Source organism: Euprymna scolopes, chromosome 36, assembly GCF_053919585.1.
Source record: "Euprymna scolopes isolate OS-2025 chromosome 36, ASM5391958v1, whole genome shotgun sequence".
Taxonomy (NCBI): Eukaryota; Metazoa; Mollusca; class Cephalopoda; order Sepiida; family Sepiolidae; genus Euprymna; species Euprymna scolopes.
Window position 1 is genome coordinate 65425748 of NC_136517.1, and position 16019 is coordinate 65441766.

Below are 16019 nucleotides of genomic sequence, written 5' to 3' on the forward strand. Positions count from 1 at the left end.
TGTGTTTTGGAGATGTTTTTAGAATTTACAACTCTGAACTAGATTGCAACCCCCAGAATAAAATTGACCTGAAAATGCGCCCAAAACGATCATTTTCTAGCAAAAGATTGTGTAAATAGAACTATGTGAAATAATAAAATGAAAACAGTCATTGAATTAGAAAGCAATAATAATGAATAGCGAATGAATGAGATTTCGCTATTGGATATGTTAAATATATTAGAAAAGTAAAGTCCTTCAGTTTTGTATATAATTTAGGGTTCATAATGGTTAGAATTTAATGTAAAATTTCATGTGATTTTGTCATAAAGAAGGCAAGAATATTATCAAGATTATTATTTTAATATTTAATACATTTTATATTTAATATTTATTTATAATTATTATAAGATAAATATTTTTCTCCAAAATTTTATTTTTTATGGTGGAACTTCGAACCCTTATTCGATACACTTAAAAATCTTACTTTATCTCTCATTCAAATTTAACTCTAAAAGATAAATCTGTTGTTAAGTTGTGACTAATCTAATTAAACTAATCGTTAAAACTGATTTTTCTTCCTTTCAATTTCTTTTTCTCTCTATCTATCTATCTATCTCTCATACGCATGCACTATACTAAATTACTATTGTTCTGTAGTGAACGAATTGAAGGATATTATCCAATCAGCAACTGAGTATGAAACCAGGGTATAGTTGAAAGTAATGATAAGTAGAGTCACAGTATATACTATACAAGAAGTAAAAACACTGCCATCTTCCTCTGAAATGTATAAGCAACAAGGAAAATTCAAGTAGGAATAAAATAGAAGACAATTTTGTTTTCTAGCAAGATACAGATGACAGAAATCACTGACTGAAACAATTTATGTGGTTTTTGTTATCGAAGGAGGAGGGGTCTGATTTTATATATAAGATTATACACTCTCAATTGATTGGACATTCAGAAATATAAGTAAAACGAAAATCGGACTATTAAAATAATTTTAAGGAATATTTTACATTTGCAGTATGGAAATAGAAATATTTGTCAACATACTTTTCAATAACATAATGTTGACTTGATAAAACTAGAATGAATTTTTAGAGGTTTGTTCTATTGCTTTTACACTCGTTTCCTCTAGAAATTTAAACTTAACTTACACTTGTTATAATTAAATTCATTTGGGATAAAATAATATTTGTTACCTTGTTTACACACACAGTTTTTATATTCATATGTCTAGTCAGCTAATCTTAATGTTAGTGTTTAATTTCGCTTGAATATCTCCTAAATTATGGTTGTACACAAAATTCAATATATATTTATACGCCGTTGTTGCAAAGAAAAAAAAAAGAGTACACAAAACCTCACTGCAGCAACGTCGTCCGTCAGTACTTTCTGTAGACTCGTTTTCACCTCTGTCTCATCTGCTCCAGTGGCTTGTTTTTATAAAAGACAGAGTCCTCCAAATTTGCATACATGCGCGAGAACGCACAAGATTCTGCGAGACTGCATTGTTATATAAGGCTGCAGGCGCCATCTTGGACCCTTTTCAACATCATGACGCTGCGTCGGTAAAGTACACACCGAGGCCATTTAAGAGGTAAGCCTGCGTTCCCACAATTTTCGCCACATACACATATTTTTTTTTACAAAGGAATCACCACATCAAGGCCCAGAGGCTACTCGAGTATAAGGATTAAAGAGTGTGCAGTAGTCAAGGGGACAATATCATAGTAATCGTTAGAAGTGTAAATTTGGTAAATTGAATTACTTAAGGGGAACGGCTCATTAAAAACTTGTTCACATTGGACTTGAAGACGGCCATATTGTAGTCAGCTGGAAAGTGGGTAAACGAAAGAGATAAATATGCGTTTTACGCCATGTTTTGTTTTTTTCCCAACTTCAGATATACGCGTGTAAGTCTGACCTTTCTTGAATGATTCTGACACTGCTCAAGTTTCATAACATGTCATTCAAACCCAACCGACATGCTCTAACCTTCCCAAAACCCCTGCATGAAACGTTTTTAACTTCATCACAAAGTCAAGCACAAGGTTAGAAGCTAGATATAGGGGTAATTAATGTAGAACCCCCCCCCCCAGCTCTCTCAAAAGGGGCTACATCATTGTACCACATTTCCCTCCCCCCTTTTGTGACCTTTGCTCTCACTAACAAATGTCATAATATCGTCGGGTCGTTGGCACACTGGTTATTTTTTAAATTTTTTTCTCTTCTCTCAATTATTCTTAATTATTATTCACTCTTTTTTTTTTAAACTTTTTTGATCATTTTTTTTAAATAAAATATTATTATTTTTTAAAAAAAGACCTTAATCTTCCCTGTTCATTTTTTTATTTATTTAATTTTATGGACTTTTTTTTGGAAACATTCATTCTTTTGCTCATTTTTTTTATATAATATTTTATACATTTTTTTTTTTTTAAAAACGTTAGTCGCCCCCTGTTTAGTTTTATAGTCATTTTATTTTTATTGAATTTTTCATTGTGCGTGTGTGTGTGTGACAATTTCTCTTTGCTCCTGTGTACTTTGTAAAAATAGAGATTACCACCTATAGTTTTATACACAAGGAAATTATATATATATATATATATATATATATATATATATATATATATATATATAACTACTTCATTTACTCACACAAATTTAATATACGAAAGTATAGATTTATGCGTAAACTTTAAGTATTTACTTCAAAAGTGCTCAATACGTAGGTAGAGCTAGTTAGTAATTTATAAAATATATATGGCGATTAAGCTACACTGAATATTCTGCGTCACAATATATATATATATATTCAGAAAATTTTATCATAAGTTGCTCGCTTGGTTAGCATTGCTGGATGGCTTCGTCCTTTCGAGTTAAAACTCCTACTTGTGAGACATCGGCTTGGGGTTATTAGCTGGTTGGATGACCGCGTTCCTTGTCGAGACGAAGTAGGTTCATTTCACAGTCGAATTTCGGTGCGGTTTGCTTGATCTGTGTTAGTTAATTGAATTCTTGTGTACAGGGCATTTGCTTAGTTGATAGAGTGCTTGCCTCGGGTTTTGAATCCTGAGTTCGGCTTTGTCTAACTGATGAGCCCAAATGAGGGCGAAATTTTAGTCTTGGACTTCCGGTTCATTGACTGTCATGGCTCTTGTGGGTTGTGACGTTGTTTGGCTGTGGAATTTATTATATATATATATATATATATATATATATATATATATATATATATATATATATATATATTATATATATATATATATATATATATATATATATATAATTTAAAGGAGATTAGAACAATAGTCTAAAGAGCTGAGTGCATTTTAATGTAACAGTGAAATTACTAGTTTAATTAAAATACAGGAAATAGAAAGTGCTCGTTGTAATTTAGATATATAATAAGCTCGATAGTTAAATGTCCTAGAGCTTATTCAATATTAAGTAATGTGATTTATAATTTAAAATTTAAAATTTAAAAAAATTTTTAAATTTAAAAATCAAATTTTAATTAAATTAAAAATCAGTTTCATAAGAAGGAACAACAACAAAATCAATTATCTGTACGATCGTTTCGGAAATCCGTGCTTTTTATTGTGGTATACATGAAGTTATGTAGAACAATTATATATAGTTTTTTGGTAAGCAAGGTCTCCTCATCAGCAAATTTAGGAGGGTTTTTATTGAATTTAAAAGACACCATAAATAAACCTAGCATTAAAAGTAAGGCAGATGAATCTGAAAAAATTGACATAAAAGGTTTGGATTTAAAATTTATAAGAAAATTAATATGGGTTAGAGATAGAAATAAGTAGAGAAAAATATATATTTTTGAATTTACATAATAAATTTGATTTAAAAATATATAGAGATAGTTACCTTTTAATTTTTCTTTTTTTGAAATCAGGAACTGTGTTTAAAGTAGTCATTTAGATGTTTGCTATAGCTTTTTATTTTATTGAATGATGAATTTTAAAAGGGCGACGCTCGTGCAATAAATTGTTTCCGTTAGCATATTTTTGATTTAAAGACGCTACAGTTTATATATATAGAGAGAATATTTCTATGACAAGTTTTTAAGGGGAGATAATTGTCATGTGTTCTTGACTTTATTTATTATTTGTTTTACGGGTCTAAGGGAGGTAATTGGTCTAACTTGATTTATTAAAAAAAAAAAAAAAAATATAATAATAATTGTAATCTATTTTTACTAATAAGTAATTTTTAATGATTTAAGGTGGTTTATATTTATTAAATTTAAACCAACGTTTATGACTACATGTCAGAAGCTCCTGTCTTGAATTTAATAGTTTGGTTGTACTTTTTATATCTTCATATTTTAAAATTTTAAGGGTCTCTTTTGTACATAGTGCACAAGGAGATAAATTTTGTGCACTATGTTCAAAAGAGACCCTAAAAATTTTAAAATATGAAGATATAAAAAGTACAACCAAACTATTAAATTCAAGATAGGGGCTTCTGACATGTAGTCATAAACGTTGGTTTAAATTTAATGAATATAAACCACCTTAAATCATTAAAAATTACTTATTAGTAAAAATAGATTACAATTATTATTATATTTTTTTTTTTAATAAATTAAGTTAGACCAATTACCTCCCTTAGACCCGTAAAACAAATAATAAATAAAGTCAAGAACACATGACAATTATCTCCCCTTAAAAACTTGTCATAGAAATATTCTCTCTATATATATAAACTGTAGCGTCTTTAAATCAAAAATACGCTAACGGAAACAATTTATTGCACGAGCGTCGCCCTTTTAAAATTCATCATTCAATAAAATAAAAAGCTATAGCAAACATCTAAATGACTACTTTAAACACAGTTCCTGATTTCAAAAAAAGAAAAATTAAAAGGTAACTATCTCTATATATTTTTAAATCAAATTTATTATGTAAATTCAAAAATATATATTTTTCTCTACTTATTTCTATCTCTAACCCATATTAATTTTCTTATAAATTTTAAATCCAAACCTTTTATTTCAATTTTTTCAGATTCATCTGCCTTACTTTTAATGCTAGGTTTATTTATGGTGTCTTTTAAATTCAATAAAAACCCTCCTAAATTTGCTGATGAGGAGACCTTGCTTACCAAAAAACTATATATAATTGTTCTACATAACTTCATGTATACCACAATAAAAAGCACGGATTTCTGAAACGATCGTACAGATAATTGATTTTGTTGTTGTTCCTTCTTATGAAACTGATTTTTAATTTAATTAAAATTTGATTTTTAAATTTAAAAAATTTTTTAAATTTTAAATTTTAAATTATAAATCACATTACTTAATATATATATATATATATATATATATATATATATATATACAGTTTTTTATATTTAAATTTCATTCAGAGAAAAATATAATTTTCACAACAAAAATGTATTATTTGAACAAAGAATATTCAAAGTAATTTCCTTTCATAGATTTTTGATGTAGACTCATCTCATCAGATGAAAGTCAAAATATAAAAATTATATTTTTCTAAATGAAATTTAAATATAAAAAAAAAATGTAATTTTTTAAATTTGATCTGTTTAATATATTGAGCAATTTTATTTGGCTGGGATTGTCTATATATATATAAGCGCAAATGTATGTATGTATGTATGTATGTATGTATGTATGTATGTATGTACGCTTTTCCTCGATGTCCACAAAAGGCTTCTTTCAGAGAAGCGCTTGCTCGGTTCACAACTTCTTAAAACTTTTTATATCATCTATAAATTGTAATATCTCAGAGTTACCCACGGAGATCGCCTGTCTATTTAATTTTATTGACTTTCCAACGTTAATTATTCGACAAATAATGGGGACCGGGCGACAAGATCAAAGTGTAGTATCTGTTCCGACAGATGCTGCAAGCAAAGACCAGCACAGACCATATGTGGGGGTAACCCCACATATCTGACCTTGGTCAATGTAGCGATCACCCTACAGACCAACAGTTACTATCCAGCTCCCATTTCCCACCTCTCGGGAGCTGGACCCCCCCTTTCCTTCCCCCCTCCCTCTATCTCCACATTAAAAAACGGCCTTGTGCCTAATTTGCTCAGTGGGGAAGCAAATAAATACAACAGGCCGAAAGCCAGTTGTTCTCAAGAGAGCTAAGTAACGTTTGTTCAATGTGGACTTCGTCATATCAGACTGTAGCTTTCATTTCGCTCCCAGGGAGCGGGTTTTTAAAAACAAACAAACCGATTTTTCACCTCATTCAAAATTGTCCCGCACAAAATGCTAATCGCTGAATACCTATCGCCGTCACGTCAATCAAAAACGCGCACCTGTTTTTTTTAACACTTTACTATTTTCCAACTGCGCGTCGTGAAGGCTTCGTTTTTTTTTCACGGGCACCTGTTTTTTTTCACATTTTCGGGTTTTTTTCACATATCCCGAAAAACACCTGGGCAACGCCGGGTACCCCTCGCTAGTCTTATATAAAAATATTACCTTCCTAAAATATTTTCTTATACACAATAAGATTCTGCGATATGTGTATATGAATATGTATTGCCTTGCAAAAATAGGTAAAAAATATTTTATTAAAAATAATTTTTTTTTTTTTTTTTTTATTACATTTTCACCCCAAACAAGGCACATTGCCACTTTGGTGTAGGGGGCTACTATCAGGGGAAACATCTACTGGGGTACTATGTAGGGATTAGGGCAGCGAGATGTTGGTTCACGTTGCACTTGAACTTATGCATGTCAGTACAGTTGGGGAAGCAGTGACCCGGAATGGAATTCCAAAGTCTAGCAGTTCTGGGGAAGAAACTACTGGAGTAGAAGGATCTTTTACATCTAGGGATCTCTACAGTGTGGGGGTGGAATTTTGCAGCTTGTCAGGTCTGTCGAGGGTGTTCACGTCGTGGGGGCACAAGTGCTTGCAGTTCTTCAGAGCATTCACCATTATAATACTTGTAGAACAGGCAGAGGGATGCAACGTTTCGACGATGGGACAGAGGCTGGAGTTTTGATGCCAGTTTAGGGCCTATCAGATTTGCGACTCTCTTTTGAACCCTGTCAAGGAGCGAGAGACTAGTAGCCGATGCACCGGCCCAAATATGAGAGCAATACTCCATACATGGGCGAATAGTGGCCTTATAGAGGTACAGGATACTTTCGGGTGTTAAAAGTTTTCTAGCACGGTAGAGAGAGCCCACCTTCCTTGCAGCGGCCCTGGCAATGCCCTCGATGTAACTGTTCCAACTCATGTTTCCAGTGAACGTTAGGCCAAGGAGCTTGAGAGACGTACTCTCAGATAAAGAGTCGTTGGCCATTGCTATAGGTGGTAGAGAAGGTTTCTTGTAATTATTGAATGAAACCAGTTTTGTCTTGGTGGCATTGAACGTGACCATCCATTTTTGTCCCCATTCCACTACTGATTGGAGGTCATCCTCTAGTGTTTCTGCCATTACTTTAGATATATGTTCGTTTGTTTTCCTGTCGTGCCTGCTATAGAGTGTGGTGTCATCAGCATATATCCCCATCTCAGAGGTAATCTTGTCGGGGAGGTCATTTATGAATATTAGGAACAGCAGAGGTCTCAGGATAGATCCTTGGGGCACTCCCGCATTTATATCATATTGTTTAGATGTACGACCGTCGAGGACAACCTGGATTTTTCTCTTATCTAAGAAGGATTTAATTATGTTAAGTATTCTACCAGTGATACCGTAAGATCTAATCTTCCTGAGGAGACTCTCATGCCATACCCTGTCAAAAGCCTTAGATATATCTAGAGCTACCGCTCTTCCCTCTCCCGCTTTGTCCAGTGAATGGTATATGCGTTCAGAGATTACAGTGAGGATGTCTGCCGTGGAACGGGCTTGTCTAAATCCATATTGACGGTCGGTCAGAAGTTTAGCATCTGTAAGGTGCTGGACTAGAGCATGGTTAATTAAGGTCTCAAATATTTTGGCAAAAAGTGGGAGAAGGCTAATAGGGCGATAATTTAATGGGTCAGTTCTTTCGCCAGAATTCTTGAATACTGGTACTACAGAAGCAGTTTTCCAACAGCTCGGAAAGCAAGATTCATTAAGGCATTTGTTGTAGAGTTTGGAGAGAACTGGAGCTACTTCGGCCGAGCACTTTTTTAATAGCACAGCTGGGATGAGGTCGGGTCCACATGCTTTGGAAGTGTCAAGGTTTTTTATGATAGCATGCACCTGAGCAGGGGTGATTTTCAGGTCGTCTAGCGTGGCGTCTGTCCGCATAGGAAATTGAGGTAGGGGGTGGTTTAGAGGGTCCAGTGTGGAGTTTGAGGCAAACCGACTGGCAAGCATGTTAGCCTTCTCGGTTGCTGAGCAAAGAACCTCGTGATTGTTGGTTAGTGGGGGAATTGTTGATTGCCCATTATTTACTACACTGTTGTAGATTTTCCAGAAGTCACGAGTTCCTAGTTTTTGTGCTTCGATGCGTTTTTTCGTGGTTTCCGTAAATTCCCTCTTAGCTGTCGCTATTTCTTTCTTAACGTTACTTCTAGCTTCTATGTACTTCTGTCTGTTTGAACTGGACTTATGTCGATTAAACCTGCGGAATGCATGCTGCCTTTGAGCAATGGCAGTTGCGCAAGTCGAAGTAAACCATTGGGGAGAGTGGGGCTTGCTATAGAATTTCCGCATGGGAACATGCGCTTCGATTGCAGTTTTGAACCATTCAGTGGTCTCGGTTGCACACTGTTCAGCAGGAAGAGAAAAAATATTTCCCCATGGGGCGTCTCTAATAAGATCTCTGATAGCTTCCCAGTCAGCCTTTTTATAGTATCTCGTTGTTTTGAGCACTGGCTCTTCAGTTTTGGGTCTAGAGTTTAGGGCGATTTCAACCATTATCACCGCATGATCAGCGTTCCCAAGTGGGCTGTCGGCTTTCGTTACACAATCATCAGGAACTGTGGTCAAAAACAGATCTAATAGTGATGCGTGTTGTTCTTCCTGATCAGGGAAGCGGGTTGGAAAAGTAACAATTTGCGCTAGGGAGTGAGATACAGAGAAGCTATGAGTTGCGCTGCCTGCTGCATCTGTGTAAGTAGAGAATCCAAGCCAGTTTTTGTGATGGACATTAAAGTCGCCAAATACATGTACTTGGGCGCTAGTGTCGAAGGAGAGTGCTGTGTCTATGCTGTCAGATACTTTGTTTATTATGGTGCAGTCTTGGGTCGAGGGAGAGCGGTAGAGAAAGTAAAAGTAGCTAATGTTGTGTTGCATGATTAGTCTAAAGCACATAAAGGCTTGATCATCCGTTTCTAGGTTTGTTTCTCTAGTCAAGGGAAGGGTATTACGAATGTAAACTCCAAGTCCGTGCATATGTCTGTCAGAGTCCTTACGGCAGAGTGGGAGATATCCAGGCATGTTAAAGTAGTTAGAGGGGATGGAGGAGTGTAGGTTAGTCTCACTTAGTGCTAAGATATCCGGGGTATTTGTTAGGAGAAATGCTTCAACATCAGCTAAATTAGTTCTAAGCCCACGGATATTTGTGAATGCAAGCCTTAAGGGAGGAGGCAAGTTGGATTTGTTTGACCCTAAGCCTGGTTTAAGCTTATTTTTAGATTGTATTGTCATCATGTTTTTTTTAATGAGTTTCAGTTGGGTTAGGCGAAGCCGAACAGGAGGTTATGCAGAATATCACACATGCATCACAAGTAGACCATCAGCTGACCCTCCATCAACTAGGACTGTGGCCTCAGGAAAGCCCACCGGGGATGAGTGCAGGGTCCCTTTCCATGCGCGCCATGGCACTGCAAACATCCCGATATTATTCAACTGTTGATGGAGCAGCCGCTCTAAGCGCTACCAAAGAGTTGGGGGATCCTGTACTACCAGTCGGAAACAGCAGCCAGTAACTGTCAATCCGGTACCCTCAACCCATCGGAGGAAGGTCAACCCAATCTAATTGCTCAGGCATATGTGGTACTCAAGCATTCTCAAGTGCCCAGCTTTAGGGGTGGGGTGTGTCGGGAGTGGGGAAACGGCGTTCATTGCCCTAGACAAGAAACAAGATCTACCACTGGGTGTTTCTGTCGAATCACTGTGATAGTATCTCTGCGCCTGACTAATAGGCAAAGAAGGAGTATGGAAGCCGGGCGATAGGCAGGACCTATCTACTCCTTAAGCATTTTAGGTTTGCAAACCGGTAATTTGATTGAGTCACCAGCTCTAGGAAGGTTGTCATCCAAGACTGAAGAGGCCTCCCTCCTCTTTGGTTTGGTTTCAGAGTTTTCCTTCTCCTAGACAGATGATCTGGAAAGATCTACTGGGTCCGTCACCACTGAGAGGGTTTGCTCGCGCCTGGGTTCTAATCCAGGTATTTCTGCGACCCCACGTGGTTAGTTAATGTTATTGGGTTAGTTTGTAGAGGTTATATCTGCTAAAATAGTTACACTCCTCAAAGTGGATTAGGGACATTGTTATTTCATTGTTACTGGATAAAGAGGTTGAGTAGAGCTCATGCAGTGTAAGCAACTATGATTGTAAGGAGGCTTGTTAGGAGGAGATAATGTGGTTTGAGGCTTTCTCTTTTGTATATATATATATTTTATTTTTTCCTTTTATTTTTATTTATTTATTTATTTATTTTTTATTCATGTGAGCTTGGGTCTAGTATAATATTAGAGTGTGAGTAGGTGTTAAGAATTGAACTACGAGTTGTGCCCAAACTATATTTTAGATGATAGCAGGGCATGAGATGCGAGTGCAAATATAGTACGGGTAAAAACAGTAAGTTTTGAGTCATGTGTAATTTGGTAAATAGATATATGGGCTGGTTTTAGTAGGTAACCTGGTTAAAAAAGGCATTACTATGCTTCCATTTCCATTGTTACTGGGAGAGGGTATAGGTAAAAATTCGTGCTGTGAAAGCAGCTAAATTTGCTACAGTATTGGATTTGGGAGAGACGAGTTAATGTATGGTTAGATATAGTTTTGTAAGTTTAGGAATGGATGATTAGATATGGTTTAGTAGGTTTAGGATAAGGATAAAGTGTTAGGGTATGATTTACTTATTATTAGAAATTCTGATTTGGTGCCCAAACCGAATATTTAGTAAGACTGAAAGATAAGATATGCTCAGTATAGATACAAGAGAACATTTGATATGGAGTACAATTATACCTGATAGATATAGGTTATTGCATATGTTGTAAATATAGTTAAATATAGATGGATGGATAAGTAGTAATGTATACGAATGCATGGAATTTTGGACACTTTGAGTAAGTTGCCTTTAGACTACAACGAAGGAGAATGACTTCGCCTTTCTCTTAATATCCGGAAGTTTTTTTTTCACTGAGTACCGGTTTAGTTTGTGTAATGATTATTGCAATACTATCTCCTAATAAAGAGATATTAATGGTTGCTGTTCATTATAGATTACTTTAAGTCAATGTATAGGACTATGGCTAGTAAGTATTTACTTAGAAGCTTGGTTATGGGTTAGGAGTTTTAATCAGGGGCATACCTAGGAAATTTTGGTTGTTAATGGGTATCGATTTTCGAGTCTGTTAGGGTCAAGGGCGGAGAGCAAGGACCTCTCTAAGTTACGTGAAATGGATTAGGTTTAGTGGCAACTTGGGAAATAGAGCAGTTTGATTTGTTAGTGATCAGGAGAAAGAGAATTTAAGTAAAAAATAAAAAGATTTGTCATGCAAGACAGACGATGCAGTCATCTTGGAGGTAAAGTATCTATAGGGGGTACTTAGTATACAACCAGCAGTATTTTTCAGTTTTGAGAGGAATTTTAGGTGCAATAGTTTCATGGTTTGTTGTACAAGTCCGTAGTCTAGGTCAGGGACGAAGCACTTCTAATATTGCAACTGGGTGTATCTAATTTTAAAAGTAGTTGAATAGAGTATTATGAGGTGTTCTACTTAGCTTAGGGATAGAAAGGAAATTTAAGGTAATATTCAGAGTGATATAAGCAATTTCATGAGGATCAGATATATGATCACTGGATGTTATGCTGCTCAGAAGAATTCTTGTATCTATTCAGAAGGATGTCTTGGTGATATAAGGTCTGATACATTAAGAGTCTGAGGATACATGAGGTTGTGAGCTGATGAGGATTCAGTACAGGCGATTATATATAGTTAACAAAGGTGGTTTAGTTAGTACGCACGTATTGTACATATAAGTATACTGCTTCAGTTCTATCCTCTATTGTAAAGGAAACCCCGTCTGCATTTCGATTGGCAATTTTGTCAAAAGAGGAAATTTAAAACAGCTTATCTAATTTTTCGTATTTTGATGAACTGATGGATCAAGAGCAAAGGTGTCCGGAAAGGAAATGGCAGTGTACAAGTAAGGGGGGGAGGGTCACTGATATCTTATTAGCGTTATTTTAATTGAGAAAATTAACATAAAAAAAAAAATCGCCTTGCGATGGCTGATTTATATTAAGTAACGTACTTAAATAAAGTTTTCATATCCTCTAAATAAATACGCATAATTTCTTCTTTTTTTTTTTTTCTTTTTATTTTTTTAACCGAGTTTATCTTTACTATAGCATTGACTTATTTAAGTGAGATGGGTTTTGTAAACTGCGAAATGGTCTATTTAAATGTAGAAAATTATCGGTTACAATATGCCTGGAAATGTAAAGAATATTTGCTTTAAATTTCATGCTAAACAGTTAAAGATTTTACTTATCTTTGGTTTTCTTTTCTTGGACACTCGAGACTAAAGACCAGGGTGGCCGTTTCTCTTGGCCCCGAAAGGTCAAATGGCATTTGTGGTACCAAGATGCTATCTAATTCAGTAGAGGACTGGGTAGGCTACTTTAGGGGGAGGGGGGTCACTTGGTGAAAAGTTTTCCAATTGGCGGCGCGACGATGCTTCCTCGCTTGTGTATCGTTTTCAGAGATATTAATGTTAACAATTGAAATACGCGTTCCAAACAAATATGATGGAAATAAAATAATAGCATATATAACATAAAATAATAGCATATATAACGTAAAATAATAGCATATATAACGTACAAGGTGAAAAGCGGAAAAACTGAAAAGGAAATGTGCAGTTACTACAGCTTTCGAAAAGAATTTAAATCATATTCACCGTAAGGATTTGTTGAAATAAGTTAAACCGCCGTGAAGGAAAACCATCAATAAATTAACGAATGGTAGAGTTTCAGGTTTAACTCAATAAATCTAATTATTTATATACGTTTTTTTTTTTTAAATATATGCAATAATTGGACATGCAATAAGTCTGGATTTCTTACACGGTGGAAATGATTTTGAAATAAAGTTTTCATATCCTCTAAATAAATGCGCATAATTTCTTTTTTTTTTTTTCTTTTTTTTTTTTAACCGAGTTTATCTTTACTATAGCATTGACTTATTTAAGTGAGATGGGTTTTGTAAACTGCGAAATGGTCTATTTAAATGTAGAAAATTATCGGTTACAATATGCCTGGAAATGTAAAGAATTATTTATAATCATAATTATATATATTAATTATAATATATTAAAAATAATTATTTATAATCATAATTATATATACTAATTATAATATATTAAAAATAATTATTTATAATCATAATTATATATATTAATTATAATATATTAAAAATGATTATTTATAATCATAATTATATATATTAATTATAATATATTAAAAATAATTATTTATAATCATAATTATATATATTAATTATAATATATTAAAAATAATTATATATTGAAATAGAGATACAAATATGTTGTAGCCTCTTTCTCTTCAAAAAGACCAAAAATATGTTTGGATGTTCTTCAAATTTACTTCAGATTTTCAAGTAGTTGTATAAAAATTTAATTTTTTGTGTACTTTTTGCCCATTTTTTTTCTTTGGAGTCGGTGAGTAAATAATGCTAATTTTAAGTGCAATGTGATGGTGTATGGAAGTGAAACTTACGCAGTTGAGGACGTGTTGTATGAATAGAAATGAGATAAGGATGATATGATGGATGTTTGTCTTAAAGACAGAATTAGATCTGATAACTTCAGAGGAAGATTAAATCTGAACAGTATAAGATGTTTTCAGAGCAGGAGACTATAGTATGGCCATGTTGAAAGAATCGATGAGAGTTCTTGTGTTAGTATAGATATAAGACAATTGAAGTAGTAATGTCAGTTCACAAGGGAAGGTTAAAAAACATGGATGGAAGTGATAAGGATGCACTTAGAAAGGTGGATAAATAATGACCTGGCCAAGGTTAGTTTTGAAGTCAATTTCTTAAAGTTGTCCGACGCATGTCAGCATTTGAACTGCAGCTGCTGCTGCTGCTGCTGCTGCTGCGGATGATGATGATGATGATGATGATGAGGAGGAGGAGGAGGAGGAGGAAGAGGAGGGGGGGGGTAAAAATGATTCATCGTCATTCATGTGATAATTACACCTAAGTAAGAACAAAAAAATATTTTGGAAATGAAATGTTGTAAACGTACTCACCTCTTGTTTCAGATTTGTTTTTGTTCATTTCTTTCCAACACTTTCGTTGCCACCAGATTGCCTGTTTACTGAAAGTACCAGAACTACGCCGTCAAAAAAGAACTAAAATAGCTTTTAGCTTGTTTGGAACACTTATGGTAATATAAAACATATTAACCAGTCTGGTCTCCATCATTAAACAGATCTTTTAGATTGCTTCAAAGTCTTCAATTGCCTTCTAAAATGAAAGCCATTGTATTTGATGCATTTTATCTTGCAGTGAATATAATAAATATTTTGTTAAGAGTGAAAACTTTCTCTTTACAACAGTTGAACAAAAAGTAATGTGTGCTTCTTTTAGAAATGACATAACTATAAAAGGCTTCTGTCAGCGAAACCCTTCCTAAAACAACAAATCAGTCAACTGTAAGATTAAAGGATAGGCCATAAACATCCTAATCAGACAGCCATTGTTGATTAATTTTCATGATTGAAGTTGGGTTCTTCGTATTCTACCGCCACTCAGACTCATGTTGGAAGCATGAAACAAAAATGATATTCTTGTTAAATAATCATGGAAGAATTTAATAAACATACAACAAATAATGCATATTTTATGTACAGATACTGTTGTTGGTGTGGTTATGTTCCTTTACATATGTAATATGTATCTTGTCTATTTTTATAAGGTTAAGTATGTGTTATATATATGTGTGTGTGTGTGTGTGTGTGTGTGTGTGTGTGTGTGTGTGTGTGTGTGTGTGTGTGTGTGCGCGTGTGTGTGCGTGTGTGTGTACAGGGTAATTTATAAGTATCTGAAACTTCACCTATAATTCCTACTTCTAATAATAAGTGCCGTATATAGTATCTTTTACATATAAAAGCTAGAATGTTTGCTGCCGTAGCAATAGGAACTATTACAAATTTATTTTGAAGTATTTGAATGTGTGAATTTCTAAGGAGAGGATTCGCTTTTTATGATGCATGAATATTTTTAAATATTCAATCTTTTTATTTACGAATCTAAGTACATAATACTTCCATACGTCAAATGTAGAGTGTAATAGTTTATGTTCTTTTACCTTGAATATAATTAACCTGTTTCAGAGGCCGAGAAGAATGAAGGTGCTACGACCGCATAACTAATAAAGTAGTTGACAAGAAAGTTCTTGCGGTGTTTAACTTTTAAATTTAGATAAACATATCTCGGTTCAAACAAAAATTTATTGAAAAAATCACTATCAGTCACTTTTGCCAACACAAAACAAGCATATTTATGCAGTAATGTAAAAATTTTGCATTTTGGTGACGATGAAGTCACTGAACGCATTTTCGATATCGCTTAGATTTTTAAGCATTTCTCATGCAGAAAGTTGTTGAGATGCTTGAAAAAGTGGTAGTTAGTAGGTGAGAGGCCTGGAGAGTATGGCGGATGAAGCAGAGTTTTATAGCCCAATTCGTTCTACTTCTTCAGGGTCGGTTTAGCAATGTGCAGTTGAGCATTGTCATGGAGGAGAATTGGGTCTTTTCTGTTGACTAATGCTGGGTGTTGTTGTCGAAGTTTCTGATGCATTTCATCGATTTGTACTTC

General features: G+C 34.3%; 1 protein-coding gene across 4 annotated transcripts in view; it reads right to left on the reverse strand.

Moving 5' to 3' along the window:
- LOC145260554 (uncharacterized) overlaps positions 1-14889 on the reverse strand; it is a 285770-nt gene extending 270881 nt beyond the window's left edge. The window contains exon 1 of one of the 4 annotated variants that reach the window (XM_080118793.1): positions 14450-14889. Coding sequence is in view for 1 of the 4 variants with exons in the window: in XM_080118792.1 (XP_079974918.1) it covers positions 14450-14477 (28 nt within the window). In the remaining 3 variants the exon portion in view is untranslated. The remainder of the gene's footprint in view (positions 1-14449) is intronic. The other 3 variants (XM_080118792.1, XM_080118794.1, XM_080118790.1) reach the window with 3 other exon arrangements.
- Between the last annotated feature and the right edge of the window lie 1130 nt (positions 14890-16019).